The sequence below is a fragment of the Pleuronectes platessa genome, chromosome 2, assembly GCF_947347685.1.
Source record: "Pleuronectes platessa chromosome 2, fPlePla1.1, whole genome shotgun sequence".
NCBI classification, from domain to species: Eukaryota; Metazoa; Chordata; class Actinopteri; order Pleuronectiformes; family Pleuronectidae; genus Pleuronectes; species Pleuronectes platessa.
In genome coordinates, this window is record NC_070627.1 from 13,179,452 (window position 1) to 13,196,385 (window position 16,934).

At 42.9% G+C, this 16,934-nt stretch overlaps 1 protein-coding gene across 1 annotated transcript; it reads right to left on the bottom strand.

Moving 5' to 3' along the window:
* Window positions 1-1,156: 1,156 nt before the first annotated feature.
* Window positions 1,157-15,553, bottom strand: camk1a (calcium/calmodulin-dependent protein kinase Ia). The gene is made up of 12 exons (XM_053439955.1): window positions 15,300-15,553; window positions 13,663-13,781; window positions 5,992-6,123; window positions 4,894-4,968; window positions 4,208-4,346; window positions 4,009-4,135; window positions 3,677-3,752; window positions 3,470-3,582; window positions 3,286-3,364; window positions 2,723-2,810; window positions 2,440-2,611; window positions 1,157-1,260 (listed from the first exon to the last, which is right to left on the bottom strand). The coding sequence occupies exons 2-12, from the start codon at window positions 13,746-13,748 to the stop codon at window positions 1,157-1,159; spliced, it is 1,191 nt and encodes a 396-aa protein (XP_053295930.1). The 5' UTR covers window positions 13,749-13,781; window positions 15,300-15,553.
* Window positions 15,554-16,934: the final 1,381 nt, after the last annotated feature.

The window sequence follows — 16,934 nt, forward strand, 5'->3', positions numbered from 1 at the left end:
GAGCCTCTGGTAACGAAACAGCCATAAAACAAAACAAAAGAAGTCTCCTTTTGGAAGTCGTCTCCCCCCCACCCCCCCCCACCCCTCCCCGACAGAAGCATGCACACACTCCAGGTCAGTCTTCACAAACCCAGTCTGAGCCAGAATATAGAGTCCACGCCACTGAGACGCACGTTTACCTCCCCAGCTTTCAAGTATCTCCTTTTCCAAAATAGGGTTTAAAACAAAGGGAGCAAATACTGAAACACTTATTCATGACGATATGAGAAAAAGAAAAAGCGATCAAAAAGAAGTGACGGGCAGGTAGAGGTGGTCGGTGACGACATGCCGTGAGACCTATTTTACTGACCAGCTGGACTGGGTGAGTGGCTGGACTGAGTCACATTGACGGGTAAAGTGAATAAAGACATGCAGGAGTAGCTTTCAGCACTCTTTCCCTTTTTTAAAGTGTTCCCCCTCTTCTTTGAGCCCTGTCTGGCCAGATATTTGGAGAGCTGACAGTAGTGTGACATGTAGTGTGTGTATTTGTGTGTGTGTGTGTGTGTGTGTGTGTGTGTGTGTGTGTGTGTGTGTGTGTTTGGGCCGGATGGATGCAGATGTGCAGTAATTGTGATCAGAGGTAGATGTGACAGATAATGCCAGGACAGAAATAATGGAGATGACTGCCTTTGGGCCTCTGCCTCCTCTTTGATTAGGACTCCAGAGGTTTTGATGCTTCCTGAAGGTAACATCCAGAGCGACTTGTTGTGATGTGCACGTTGTCCGAGTGACCACTGTCTGCTCTGGCTGCACAAAGGACAACTACATGTGAGGTTGCTATGGGAGGGAGGGGGGGGGGGGGGGGGGGTATTTCAGGGTCATGCAGACAGGCCCTTTTAAACAAATCTAACTCTGTCCATTTGCAGCAGCCTTGAGAGCTTTTCAACATCAGTATTTTTAACGTAGGGTGTATCTTGAGTCAGGACGTGTTTGGTTTTTTGGACAAAGACTTACAGTGCGTTTCTCCTCGTCACAACAGCAACCTGCTCGCTGTGGCCGCACTCGGGTGGCACACCGCCTGATAACTACTCTGCATTCCTGGCCAGACTGGGCGGGCGGGCGGGCGGGCTCTGGGCGCTCCGGGGATTACCATGTCAGCGCGGCGATGAGGCTGTGCTCAAACGCGACTGGCTGGCCTGCAGCAGTAGGTGCAGCTCCTCAGGCTGTCCCGGTCTGTGCTGCCCTCGTTGCTTCCACGCCGGCCGTCCTCGTAGTGGGACACTGGGTGTCAGGGAAAAACATAGGACATGTGAATTTAAAGCTTTAGTGTCATATTTACCAGCTAGGGTCTTATTCCTGCACTGGGCCGTAACTTTAATTTTGAAATATTTGTTGTGCTGCCCAGTGGCACCACATATTAAAACTAGACAGGGTGAAATGGTATTTAGCCATTATTAGCCCTTTTTGACAAAAAGGTGAACCTGGTCCATCCCATTCATCCTTCCATCCAATCCACCCATCCATCCATCCATCCATCCATCCATCCATGCATCTATCCATCCATCCATCCATCCATCCATCCATCTACCCATTCAACAACCCACCCACACAACCATCCATCTTATCCATCCTTCCTTCCTTCCATCCATCCATCCATCCATACATCTATCCATTCAACAACCCACCCACCCATCCATCCATCCTTCCATCCATCCATTCATCTATCCATCTATCCAACCATCCATCCATCCATCTATCCATCCTTCCATCCATCCATCCATCCATCTATCCATCCATCTGTCCATTCAACAACCCACCCACACAACCATCCATCTTATCCATCCATCCATCCCTCCCTCCATCCATCCATCCATCCATACATACATCCATACATCCATCCATACATCCATACATCCATACATCTATCCATTCAACAACCCACCCAACCATCCATCCATCCTTCCAATCATCCATTCATCTATCCATCTATCCACCCATCAATCAATCCATCCATCCATCCATCTATCCATTCAACAACCCACCCACACAACCATCCATCTTATCCATCCATCCTTCCATCCATTCATCCATCCATCCATCCATACATCCATACGTCCATACATCCATTCATCCATACATCCATACGTCCATACATCCATACATCCATACATCCATACATCCATACATCTATCCATTCAACAACCCACCCACCCATCCATCCATCCTTCAATCCATCCATCTATCCACCCATCCATCTATCATTTCAACAACCCACCCATACAACCATCCATCTTATCCATCCATCCACCCATCCACCCATCCACCCATCCTATCCATCCATCCATCCATCCATCCATCCATCCATCCATCCATCCATCCATCAATGTTCCCTGTTAGTTACTTGAGTCATATCTGATTCAAAGCGAGTGTCTGTTTATTCACTGTGAACTGCCAACTCACAGCTCTCCTCTTCTCCATTCCCCAAATCCTCCTCCTCCTCCTCCTCCTCTGCCTCTGGGAGCAGATGCCCATGGCAGGGACTGGTGGGAGTAATCTGACTGGGCCCCTCAAGACTTGTCCCCAGCTGCAACTTCCGCATGTGGCGCACCACCGCTGTGGCATTGAACGCTTGCTACATGGACACAGAGAGGGTGTGACAGCCACAAGGAAAACAGCACGGGTGTACAGAATGTGCTGCCAATCTTCAAACTGCTCGTTCAGCAGGTTGTGCTGTGACACTGACCTTCCATTTGCTCTTAGCGAAGTTCTTCTTGATCTGAGCACTGACAGATTCATGGATATTCTTGTCCAGAGCTGTGTCTCCACAGATCCTGCAAAGACAGCAAACACGAGAGAATTTACAGGATTTACATTGTACATATTAATCATTGATCCTCAACAATTTTTTTAATATCTGTTCCATCATTTTTCAAGTAAAAAACAAACAAAGATTAGTTCCAGATTCTTAATTCTAGTTCACACTTTCCTTTGTGTCACCTTTGGCTCATAGAAATTATAATGTTTTTATCTTATAGACAAAAAGATCCATGAGAGACTATTAAACACATATTGGATATTGTAAATAATTGTTAGCCTCAGGATGACTGAAATATGTAATATTAAGCACCTAAAGATGATGCAAAGATGAACAATTAACAATGATATAAAAAACATTTAATGTTTGGTATGGTTGCTTGATAAATGTCGATCAACCTTTTTCTCTTTACTGATGGTTAATTTCATTTTTTTTTTTATCAACATATTTCACCCACAGTTTCAGCGCCACACATCTCCTGACTTTCTCACCATGGATGTTGGAGCGCCTGGTCGCATGTATATCTCTTCAAAGATTCTTTCTCCATCAGGTGACAGATGAAGTCTTTGGCTGCCAACAAAAACAAAGTCACGTTATAAATACCTGACCCCGCTCTGACGTGTGTTTGATTTTCAAGTTGGATCTCTAGAAGGTACTTGAAGTAAGCCACAGTACCTGAATCTGAGATGTCGTCCCAGTACGGAGAATCAAACTCGTACTCTGCTTTCAGAATCTGCTCAAACAGCTTTGCGTCGTTCTCATCGTAAAACGGAGGATATCCACACAATCTGCAGGAGGAGCACAAGGAACTTTTCTAACTTTTTTTTAAAGAAGGTGACTTTTCGGTTTAACCTCTTAGGAATGATTGAGTTCGTAACTTACAGGATATAAGAAATAACTCCGATGGACCAGCAATCCACTGCTTTGCTGTAGGGCTTCTGAGCGAGAACCTCTGGAGCTGTGACACACGCATCCAGCACATTCACAGAGCGAAAAACATATGAGCAGCAGCCGGAGTGATTTCAAGTTATCTTGACCTTTCAGTAATACCGTGAGATCTGCCGGGTCATGTTAAACAGGTATGGAGAGCACTTCTGAAACACTTGCAATTGACTCAGTCACGGATGAGAGAGCCTCTCACACAAGGCGGTGAATAAAGAGAGGATATCAGCTGAACCTACAGCCAGGCGGACCAGGCAAACAAATGCACCTACCCACGTATCCAGGAGTGCCGCAGGCTGTGGACATGACGCTGCCCGCTCCCTCGATCTTTGACAGGCCGAAGTCGCTGATCATAATCTTGGAGTCTTCGTCCATGCTGTAATAGAGCAGGTTCTCCGGCTGCAAACACAAGGAGGGAGGGTTTGAAAACTGGAAAACCCCCAAAATTCGGTCTTTCCTGAACGACGGTACCTTCAAGTCTCTGTGGACGATTCCCATATCGTGGAGATATTTGACGGCGTCTAAGATCTGGTGGATGAGCTGGCTGGCATCTCTCTCCGTGTAGAAACCTTTCTCCACGATCCTGTCGAACAGCTCGCCTCCGGAGACCCTGGCAGGCGGAAGAATCATGGGGGACAAAAAAACGTTAAGAGTTCTGCACCTTTAAAGGTTTTCTCTCTAGCTTTGATTGTGTATTCATATTTGTCTTCCACTGAGGAGGTTATGGTTTAGTCTGTTTGTTTATTTGTGTGTTAGTGGGATTGCACAAAAACTACCCAACCAATTCCCATTAGAATTTGTGGATGGGAGCGATATGACCCAAGGAAGGAGGTATAACATTTAGGTTTAGATCCAGGATTTCTTTAACATTGTGAAATACGGTGTTATTCAACATTTTAATTTGGATTACAAAAAAAGTGCCTTTGGTGCAGATCCAAATGATTTTAGTTTTTTAGGTAAATAAGTTTATGAAAAATATATTTTCTTGTAACGCTCTCTGTGGAAAGAAATGTGCTTGATAAAATTATGCATAACCACATTTTCTGTCATTTAACTAATTCATTAATGACATCAATTGTAATTTACAGTAAACATTTGTATAATGCATTAAATTCAGGCTTTGACTTTGTGTGAGAGAGAGAGCGAGGGGAACTCACAGCTGCATGATAAGATATAGGTGAGATGTACTTTCAAAGATGTCCTCCAGCGTCACGATGTTGGCGTGCTTGATTCTGAGGAAGATGAGTGGACAGAAAATCTGCAGTGCATTTCATTTTTTCTACGTGCCATATTTCTCTAACGCTCACTGTCAAACGGTCACCAGATGGCATTCTTGTTGCATAATTCAGATTTACAGGGTCTGTTCCTTCTTTTCTTTTTTTCTTCTGTAAACTGGGATCAAACCTATGCATCTGCCCTGTTCCCTGAAAACACAAAACGACAAAGCTTCAGATGGATGATTTGTCAGGAACAACAGTGATTGTTGTCGGCAGCTAGAACTGTTAACAAAGACCGGCTTTGGATATTATAGCTGGGGCCTGAAAGGAGGGCCGTGAAAATTGTCATTCAAAGACCAGATCTGGATGATTTCTTTTTAATGGGCAGTCGAGCGTCTCTCTCTTGGCTCTCGAGTTGAGCTGCGAGCACATGAACTCGCCGTCACTTCGGCACGGCAGCAGCTGAGAGGGGCTAATGGGACTTTTATGAGAATGAGCCAGAAACGCTTCTCTCCTGCTTTTTCCCTCAAACTATTTTTTTCAACTTCCTTGACGTCTCTTGTTCTCAGGAACGTCTTATCTGTTTCCAGGAGACTTTAAGCGTTTGGCCTTCCATATCTTTAACCGTCCATCATACCCAACCCCCCTCCTCCTCCTCTCTCTCTCTCTCTCTCTCTCTCTCTCTCTCTCTCTCTCTCTCTCTCTCTCTCTCTCTCTCTCTCTCTCTCCCCTCTCCTCCACCCTCTATGTCTCTTTCTCTTTCTTCAATACACTGCTGCGGGGAATTCCACACCATCTCCGCCTCTGTGTGCTGTTGCCCTGGCAACAGGGACACTAAAAATAGGTCTATCTTCTTTACTCCTGACATTTCCGGTGCACAATCCCACTGTTTCTACTGACACCATGCATTTAGTCACCCATTCAATTGACCCCTTGCATGTATATCTTCTGCATCTGCACGGGCATTGTTTGCCAGAGGCCGCGCTGAGCCTCCTGCCGGACATGAGGCGACAGCTGAGGCGTCTCGGGAGGCTTCACCTGTGTAGTACTGCGATCTCATTCTCGATGTTGTTCTCTTTGCCCTCCAGTGCTTTCTTGGGGATGCACTTGATGGCGACCAGCCGCTGGGTCCTCTTCTCCTCTGCTAGAACCACCTCAGAGAAAGCTCCGCTAGAACACAGGCAGAGGAAACACACACACACACACACACACACAAAGGTACATTAGAGAAGGAATGTGAAATGTGTGGGAGTGTGAGGTGAAATGCACAAGAAAAGATGGGGAGAGAGAGGAGAATGCAGGACAAAATAGTGTCAGACAAAAGCAAGATCTAATGAGAAATCCCCAGTGACAGGTTGTCAGTGCAATGTCATCTTTGGTTGATTGCAGCAATATCTTAAAAATCTCCTAGTGCATTACATGCAACCACCTTTCTGCGTGTCTATGTGTGTGAGTGTGTGTGTGTGTGTGTATAGATGAATAATTGAATATGGTGACATAACTGCGAGGTTTTGGGAACCGAGATAAGGCTCAGGAGGTGAAGCCACAGTCACAGTGAGACATTTAGAGGAAGGAGCATTTGCTTTATAAAAAAAGATAAAACCAAAAACTATTTTTAATCCATTCAATAATAGATGCAGTAAAATGTAGTGTGGCTTTTTCTGGAGACTAGACTGCATTATGGATTATGGTCTGGTGGCAATGACAGCGGGAAAAGTGTGTATTTACACAGTCTCCCCACCGGGGCGTGGGAGGGGGCGAGCGGGAGGAGGCCAGCAACCGCAGGGATCCTTTACATGCATGGGAAGCAGCGCTGTCACACGACGGATGTCCTCTTTCTCATTCGTCTCCCTCACGACCGTGTGAGCAGAAGTCACTGAGGTCTGCAGCCCCAAATGAAGGCATGCAGACTTAACTGTGCTGTTACCAGTAGCAGCCATGTGATAAGAAAGCCAACATCTCTCACTTCTCTCGGTTTATTCTGCTTCTAGTGGTTAGCAAAACCTGACCATCTCCACTTCGTGAACCTTTTCTCCCGTTATTGTGTCACAGTTAATGCCCCGTGTCAATCCTTGAGACGGGGCTGTACCACGGCCATGTTGTGCTCAACGAACCGGAGACATTTGAATACCAGTGAAGCAGATGCACAAGAGGAGGAGTGCGGATTCTCTTACACATCTCTGGTTTCCTACTAGAATAATAATCTCAAAGCAAAATCTCATAAAGCTCCAGTTCCCTTCAACCCATAAAAGCATTTTAATGTGTTTAGGTCCACAGCTCCTGCAGCCAGGGTCTCAGCGCCGGTTCAGGAGCTCTCATCTTCTGTCAGGGATCAGTGGAAATCTGTTTTCGTCTTATTGGCTGTTTAAAATCAGACGCTGAGACCGGGACTGTGATCTATTTATTGTCAGTTGAAACAAACCAAATTATGGGACGAGAAAAATTGTGTCAGGTTCACTTGATCTGAAAGTGTCTCCGAATCTGTGTTGCTTTTGAGTAGTGGTGGCAAAATGGCTCTCGAAAAAAAGATATGTATTCGACAGATCGATACTACAACACTTTTATTACCTGTTCCAAAGAAGTTACGTTTTTATCTTTGTTTGTCTGCAAGAATATGCAAAAACTACACAATGATTATAACAAAACTTGATGGAAGAAGTATGCATCAAGGAAGAACCAATAGAATTGTGGTGGTGCCTTTATTTCAAATTTAATATAAGTGAATTTAGGTTTTTCGTTTGTAGTTCCATAAGGGGGCTGTTGGTCCTTGTTAGAATACTAGGCTACTTCTAAAAGAAAATTAAACACATCAAAAGAAATACATTTTTGAATGACCGTGCGCATGAGCTAGAATGACAGGTGTAAATATGCCTGCATCATCTCACCTGATATTTTTGACTCACAGAATGACTGAGAGCAAATGAAAGAGCCGGCAGATGCACACACATGCACACACACACACACACACACATTCATGCACACACGCTTTAGTACTGTTGCCGTGAGACCCATTGTAATTAACCATCCAGTTGCTCATTTCTCCTTGGAGACTTGGCAGGGGAGGACTCTCAGGGTTTGGGAGCAGAGGAAGGAGAACGAGAGGAAGCTACTGTAGCTGTGGATTTTCCGAAGTGCTAATGTGTGGAAAAACTCTGACGTGGTTATTTGCTTCTGTCCAATTTGACAGACTTCAGTTTCTTCAGTCTAAGATTCAAGCACAGCCTTTCTTTTATTCCCTTATTTAGACCACTGACATCTTGACACATGATTAGATCTATTTAATTCCAGGACATAATTCTGGCAAACACACGTTAACCTGCTGCTGTCGAGTTAAAATGAATAAGTTTCATATGAGTCACTGGTCCCAAGATTCATAACTGACGCATTTGTCAGCTCGGCTGTTTTTATATGATCAAGACTGTCACAGAACATCTGACATATTCTCATAGATAGATAGATAGATAGATAGATAGATAGATAGATAGATAGATAGATAGATAGATAGATAGATAGATAGATAGATAGGTATGTAGATAGATAGATAGATAGATAGATAGATAGATAGATAGATAGATAGATAGATAGGTAGGTAGGTAGGTATGTATGTAGATAGATAGATAGATAGATAGATAGATAGATAGATAGATAGATAGATAGACAGACAGACAGACAGACAGACAGACAGACAGACAGACAGACAGACAGACAGACAGACAGACAGACAGACAGACAGACGGATAGATGGATAGATGGATAGATAGATAGATAGATAGATAGATAGATAGATAGATAGATAGGTAGGTAGGTAGGTATGTATGTAGATAGATAGATAGATAGATAGATAGATAGATAGATAGATAGATAGATAGATAGGTAGGTAGGTAGGTATGTATGTAGATAGATAGATAGATAGATAGATAGATAGATAGATAGATAGATAGATAGATAGATAGATAGATAGATAGATAGATAGATAGATAGATAGATAGATAGATAGATAGGATGGGTGGATGGATGGATATCACACCCACACACACTCACAGAGGGAGAGAGTTGTTGAAATCGCTGTAAACCCATCTGTCCATATGAGCAAATATTTATTCACACATTCTCATGTCGCTATCATCTCCCACTATTTCAGTTACACTATGATCGTTGTGCTCTTATTTCTGTAAACTACCAGGGCTGCTGTTTGTGAATCTATTGATTAAGTTAAAGTTGCACCATTAATCTAGTTTGAATCTTTGAATTGTTTGTCTCTATATGCGACCTGTCCAGGGTGGACCCTGCCTCTCAGGGGCCCACTGTCAGCTGGGATTGGCTCCAGCCCCCTACACGACCCTAAAAGGAGAAGTGATATAGACAATGGACAGTTGCTAGCACTGCAACAGCAATCGACTATACAAACAAATTCACTGCAATTGCCAATCATGTGTAAATGTAGGTGTGACTTTCTGTTATTTATGCGCAGTGTGTATTTTTTAAGCCTATCCGTGCAATTTAAAGCAATCGTGCTAAACTAGCTGATGTTATTGTCATTTAGCAGAAGGTTATTAGCTTAACGCTTCTAAATGCGAATGACGTTATGTTTTTGTTTTTTTAAAGTAATTTTTTAATCTTCCCAATCTGACACTGAAACTAGGCTAAGGTTAATCTTATGAACAGCTGGTGTGACGGTGCAGCTCGTACACCAGTACACGATCCAGAGTGCGATGACCGCTCACACTGATGGATGTTTTGCTGCAATGGAAAATATTATTCATAACATTCAGGTTCTGATTTTATTTTTAGCGAGATGCACTATCAATCAAGCCGCGTCAACCCCATTGGACCTGTTGTGAACAGCTCGGCCCATCCATCAGTCGATCGATCTCACCTGATGGAAGAGCTCGCTTCAACCCAGACGTGCCTCCAAGTCCAAAAAAAGCTCGCTCGTTTTAGCCTAATCCATTTTGTGTGTGTGCTTGTGCTTTATCTGTGTGTTTGACAGAGACACAGAGAGAGAACGGGAAGAGTGCAAACTGTGTAATCCCATTCCAGCCCATCTCCACATCTCGCTATAGGGAAATTAACATATAGAAAAAGCTTGAGACTGGATCGTAATTGTACAAACGGTTACAGCTGAAGTCATGTGGAGGTCAATCCTCTTAACCTCTCGGCTTCTCTCTATAAACAATAAACCAACCTGCACAAGTGCTTTCCATCTGTGATTGGTTCTGCACAGTCACAATCTTTATTACCCTCAACTTCTATGCTTGCACCAAAGATCTACTGCATTCATTAAAACCATCCGTTTAACCATAAAGAAATTTAATATTGAATCCAGTAGCACCGGGGCCACATTCAAGAGCTGCTAATATACTGCTGCTTCTTCAGCAATACGCAAAAGAAGTTATTTTACTGATGAGTCGTGATCTGAAATTATTTGTTAACTGGCCCAATGCTCTGCATCTCTGTAAGACTCACTCGGATATCTCCATCCACAGAACTCATAAACTGAACTAATGTCTATACTCATCAATATAACGACTCCGAACAAACCCCCAAAGAACATGGAAACAACCAACCCTGGACAAAGGAGTGTTATCTCAAAGTCATTTCAATGCATTGTGAATACGTCATGTCGTCTTGTTGCAGAAGCTAGCACTTTGTGTTCTTTCACCAACAACACAGAGCAGCTGCGGTGAAGTGAGCTGCTCTCCTGACTCTTACTTCTGTGTTTCGTCATCAAAAACTCTTCAGATCACATTTAGAGAAAAAACATGTGTTACCCAGAATCTCCTCATATTCGTTAACCAAAATGCTTTCATGACTCAAAAGGGACCATTAAAGGTTCAGTGTGTACGTTTTAGGTGAAATGGATCTATTGGCAGAAATTGAAAATAAAAATATATTTCTTGATTTGTGTGTTTCATCTTAATTGCACAAATGTATGTTTCTTTACCCTCAGCTAACTCCATGTCTTCTGGCAGTGGGTTCATATTTACCTTATGAAAATGGCATCAATCATCTCAGATTGTTTACAAGAGAATGACTTTCCCACTAAATCAAAGAAATGTCAAACTATTCCTGTCACAGCTCAACTATTGAACATCTTTATCTTTAATAGAATCATATTTCTTCAGGTGTCGATCTGAACATGAACGGTTGTTCTTGTATGTTGGCACCATGACGGACTGGCAAAGTGTTGACCTGTTGTGGCTCGCTTCCAGCCCCAAAGTCAGCCGGGATTGGCTACAGCCCCCCCCACCACCACCAAAGCATAAGCAGTGTAAATATTGGCTGAATGGAAGGTCATTTCTGCACTTTCTTCCTTTTAGTTCTTTTCACTTCAATTAAAGTCAGAGCAGATTCGATCACAGTCGCAATACCTGAGGGTTGGGGGTTGTTTAGCTGCAGACTTTAATGTAAGGACAGCTTGTCCTGAAGTGGACTCCAAACAGTGAGAACACTTTCAGTAGCACTTAAATGGCACTTACTCATAGCACTTTGTAGTTTTGTTTTATTTTGAAGAAATTGTACTTTCTTGACTCTTGTTGTTCTGGGTCTGTATCCCTTGGGGTTGAATGCACTTATTGTAAGTCGTTTTGGATAAAAGCCTCAGCTAAATGAAATGTAATGTGATGTAATGTAACAGTGAGGTTGAGGCAGATCTGAATACAATATTTCAACACAAATCAATTAACTTCACACTCTGAGTTCCTGGATAAAGCTCCTCTGTAATCTTCTCTCCGAGCATAAGGAGCTTTCCGTCAACACATTAATTCTGCCCTCAGTCAGGTCCAGCTATACTGATAGAGGGGGGTGGGGAAATATTACAACAGCTTTTTCTCTCTTTTTCTATTTTTTTTTCCTGAAATGAGAACATACTATCCAGGCAATTGTCTCCTTCAATCCTTTGTTATATAATCCTTAATATCATGCCTAGAAAATTACAAATCACTGTTTTGAAGTGCCTGTGAAGTCTCGTCGGAATCACACCAGAAGTTATCAGCCCTCAGCAGCAGTCGTGAGTCCTCGAATATGCAGGCTGCGAGTCAGAGTGCACCGAACGCAGCATGTTCAGCTCTGAGACCAAACCGGAGACGTCCTCACACAGCACTGAGCACACACAGCCTCATCATCTACCCACTGCTCGCTCGCTGTCTTGGATGTGGCCCAGAGTTCTGCCGCCATTTATATCTGATCATGTGCAGCCTCTCTGGGGTAGCAGGTGTGATTCCAAGAATGAGGAAAAACAACCACACTCCGTATGGCACACTGGTGTCATCACAGGTGAACATGTGCTAGGTCACTTGTACTCAGTTTGGGGGTGGTGGAGAGTTGGCCCCTGACCATCTGCACTCGCTCCCTCTTCCCTGGAGCTTGCAGTCATAGGTCTGTGTGCGTCCAGCCGTCGCCATCAGCTGCTTGAAGATTCATTTAGCAGTTTATTTCAAAGCTATGACAACTTTGATTAAAAAATTCATCCATCTATTATCTATACAGCTCATCCTGTGAAGGACGCAGTAAATCCAAATCATGTGAATGTAAATATGATCCATTATTGGTTTCCAGACTATAGTCTTTAATAAAATGTAATCAGGATTAACAGTAAGGGCCACAGGAGATACAAGCTGCCACCAGATTCCTCATGAGCGGTTTGAACTTGAGCTTCCACAACACTGAAACCAGCAGTTGCACATTTTCTATCATCATAAGTCAACAGTTTTCTCTTGATTATCTGTGACCTCCATGTCACTAGTCCATCATCAAATAAAGGGGATTTCCAGATACAGTGAGGGGGGATAGAGAGATGAAGAGATGTTCAACACTAGTGCTAAGAAAATAATTATATTAAGTCTCTCACAAGAAAAGTGGCAAAAATGATCAAGTCTATTGAGATCAGTTCATTTTACTTAATAAAGACTGTTGCTTATCTTCACAAATACTAATGTAATGTCCAAAGAAGAGAGCGAATCTATAGTGCAAGTGACCACACACACACATTCGCAAACACTTTTTTCATCTCCCTGAAACGATGTCTTCTTTAACTCTCGGTCAATGGCAGTCAGGGTAAAATCCAATCGGCGGATAATGTTATGATGCTGCCATTTACTTTAGATTGACTTTGACCAGTCAATCAATAAAACTTAACTGCAATCCCTTTAAAACAGTTTTGTATTTCTTAGAGGAAACTCGAGAAGGGAAAACTGATGAGTGTGGAGGCGGCATCCGACAGAGAACAGTGTCCAGACTGACGCTCTGCAGCCTGGCAGCATGTGGCGATGAGTGATTGGCCCGTTTTGACCCCTTGGGTTTTTATCAGCACTATGTAAATGATGTACTCCTGGCAAGACGACACATGGCAGCTTCACTGTTTGGCCTCAACATTCAGAAACCAACCAGCTCCCAGTTGGTTTGGTTCTGTGGTAATGTAGTTTATACATCATGTAAATTATGAGTATAAGAAAATATAGGATTGATATCTTCTAAAATAGGGCCAACAGTCAAACCCACGCTTAAGGTCCAGTTCAAACCACACAGACCTGTGTCCACAACTTGATGAAACCAATCCATTTGATACAGAGTGACACCTTTGCTGAAATATTGTCCCACTATGCAGTGTACTAGCTGACACACAGTTAAACTGGTCTGGGGGCTAATGGTACCATTGCCTGGTTGATAATCCGGCCTCATCCTGGTGCCACACGTACAGTGTAAACTTACGTTCCCAGTACTTCTTTGAAGTCATAGTGTTCTTTGATGTCTGACGTCTTCTTCTTCCATCCATTTCCATCCTCTCCAAGAGGCATCCTACAACGCTGATCGGATTCGCCACACTACAGCTACAGGGAGAAAAGAAGACAGGAAAATACATTTTATTGACCCACAGTTTGCACAATTAACCTTAAAGCACCGCTCAAATAAATATATTTTGATCTGGACAATGGCTGGATGAACTGAAAGGAGCATTTTTTTTATTGAAAGAAACATTGGCTGAGGAGGTGGGTCGTCCACTAACCGGAGGATTGGTGGTTTGATCCCAGGCTTATGCAATATGACACATGATGACGTCCATGGGAAAGATACTGAACCCAAAACTGCCTAAAATGAGCAGCAGTAGCTCTGTATAAATGTGTGTGTGAATGGGTGAAATTGGCTTGAAGCCCTTTGAATGTAGAGAAGCATTATATGAACACAATACATTCACCGTTTAAAGACAACATTCCCCTCAGGAAAATCTAGCGTCTCATCATAGTGAGTTGTTTAATCACATTCTGACAAACATCAGTCCAGCAACACGATAGAGAAATAACAGACACACAACCTCAGTGGAAATACTAGCACACAATGGCTCCAGCACTGTTATTATTTCATTGAGAGTACTCGGGCTGCGAGAGACAGTGCGCCTCTGCAACAGTTCAATCGATCCGGTACAGTTTGGCAGGCCAATGTGACTGTTGCCTTCAGTCATTAAATAAACCAATGATTTTCCTGATCAAGTGCTGTGTGGGTTGCAGCGCTTGCTCCAAACCAACAGAGTAAAAACCTGAAGCAGTGGAGGGGCCTCGAGCTGCAGGTTCATATTAGGTGGTCTCTCCTGAGAGACATGATGGGTAAATTAGAAGGATAACTTTTAAAAAGGCAGAGCAGAGACAATGAATAAGCCAAAAATAAGATATGCTTGCTCCCTGATATTAGGATATTAAACTACAGTGCATGGGGGACTACTCGCTTCTCTGCTGACATTGTCTTGCACAATAAGTATCAACGCGTAGCAGCTTGAAAGTAGGACAAACAGTGCAGCAGAGACAAGAAGAGGGACCATGCCTACCGTCGCAAAAACAAACGCATGGTCAGTGGAGGCAGATACCAGCCGGGGGGGTGGGGGTGGGACTCGTGCTATATTTAACATCTGAAGCTCTACAGATTCATGGCTTCTCTGAAGAAAGACGAATAATCTGCATATTACAACACTGGCGTAAAACCGCATTCCTCATCTGATGACCTGCTCTGCGTAAAGGCTGCAGGGCGTGAATGACAAATCTGGAGGATGAATGGGAATTTAAATAAAAAAGGTTTTGCTGATACAATATGTCTGCAATACTGAAATGTGTTTGTCCTTCATCGTAGCGGTGATGGTGCATGTGCAAGCGTTGTGGGTGTGCGAGCCGGATCCTGCGCTGCGGCGCTCAGCTCAAGGGTATATGGCAGTCGGATGAAACGAAGGCAGCATCCTTTAGGTTGGATCTGGATGCTGCACACATGCGACACGGGCGCGCACCAAGTTTGATCAGCCTAAAGGAAAACAATACTCGCAAGTAAACGGAGATAAACGTGGAGGGGGGGAAATATCCACCTACCTAAATGGCGATCTGCAGCTGCGATGCGCGTCTCCTTCCCTGTGGGAGCGATGTGGATGCTGAGCTTGTGCGCAGCGCTCAGACTTTCTCCTGACGTCAAGAGAAACCAGTCGTCTGTGGACGTAGTGCAGCATAAAATCACCCTGTGTTCTCTCTGCACAACGTGATCTGAGATTCACCTCATGATGCTCGAGCTGTTACATGTGCACGGCTCCTCTGTACAGCTGTCGGTTTCCCCTCTGTCGGTGGGTGTCAGTGCTCCTGCAGGGAATTTCGGGCCCCTTCCAAACAGGAATGACAGCACCGGCAAGGGACACACATGCAGTGTTTAATATGAAAATTAAAACAGATAGTTGAATTGTACCGATAGTGTAAGTAGTCAACCTTTTAAATCAGTAGGCTTTAATAAATACACTTTCAGGGTGTTACATCTGTGCCCCACACTCCCACATGTCCACCCTCATATATGACAATAGGATAACCTGCTACTGAGGATGGAAGAATACTTTGAACAGCTAATAATATAAATTCATTCACATTACACCAACAATTGACCTAAATATGAACAACAAGCTGGATTCAATATCTCTCTGATACCTTTACCTTGTTAAATAATAATCACAAATAAAAAAATGAATAAATGTGAGCAGAATCATTTGGCTACGAGCAAGTTGTTACCACAGCACTGCCTCTCTATCAAATGGTCCATGTATGTCATGTATGACGCCACGCCATGGTCACACCGTGTGACGAAAAATTTGTATTTGTTTGTATCTTGTGATGACACTCATCTCATTTGGAGTTGATCTGATGTAGTTCCTCAAAGTAAAAATGTGGAATACGGCCAAAATGGCCACTAAATGCAAAATAGCAGGCTTCCTGTGGCGTTTTTCAAATTGTACCCATAGACTTTTGGTTTGCCTGGTCATGATACACATGTGTATACACTTTTGTGAAGATCTCTCAATTTTGGTAAGAATAATTTATAATATATAATAACAATTATAATCCTTACAATTTCAATAGGGCCTCACAGTGCTCGAGCCCTAAACAATAAAAATATAATACAATTAAATACAATTAAATAAAATTAAATAAAATTAAATAAAATTAAAAAAAATCCTGCACAGTCCTCTTCTGCACAGGAGATGTGCAGTCCCCTTCTGCGCAGGATGTAAATATATATTTTTCAAATTAAATTATAATTTAAAAAAATTCATAAAGTTGAGAAAAGGAAAAAAATTAAATATCATAAATTAAATGAAATTAAATTCAAATAAAAAAATGTGAGCATGTTAAAGCCCTCAAAAAGCCAATTCATTTGCCTGGAAAAAAAACAATAATAATCCTTAAAATGTCAGTACACTGTCTGTCAGTGCCCAGTGCTCGGGGCCTAATTATACATTTTAAAACTGGGCTTTTCGCAATGCCGTCATTTCTGATATTGTGTCCATCCTTTATGTGATGGTAGCTCTGGTAAAAGATGAATACCAAGTTGTGATCATATAGAAAAAATGCCACTCCTTGACTTCTGTATAAAGCAAATAAAGTTCACAGCTGTGGTCTTTGTTTTGAAAAACTGTAGAAAGTGTCCAGTAGAGAAGCAAAGGCAGTGAACCCTTTGGTTATGTTTTT

Bases quoted from the DNA above. Each gene is read 5' to 3' on its own strand.
- camk1a (XM_053439955.1), bottom strand. From the start codon at position 13,748: ATGCCTCTTGGAGAGGATGGAAATGGATGGAAGAAGAAGACGTCAGAC. The intron at 3,365-3,469 runs GTACTGTGGCTT...TTTTGTTGGCAG, and splicing joins GGACGACATCTCAGATTCAG to CCAAAGACTTCATCTGTCAC. The intron at 2,612-2,722 runs GTCAGTGTCACA...GTGTCCATGTAG, and splicing joins TCGCTAAGAGCAAATGGAAG to CAAGCGTTCAATGCCACAGC.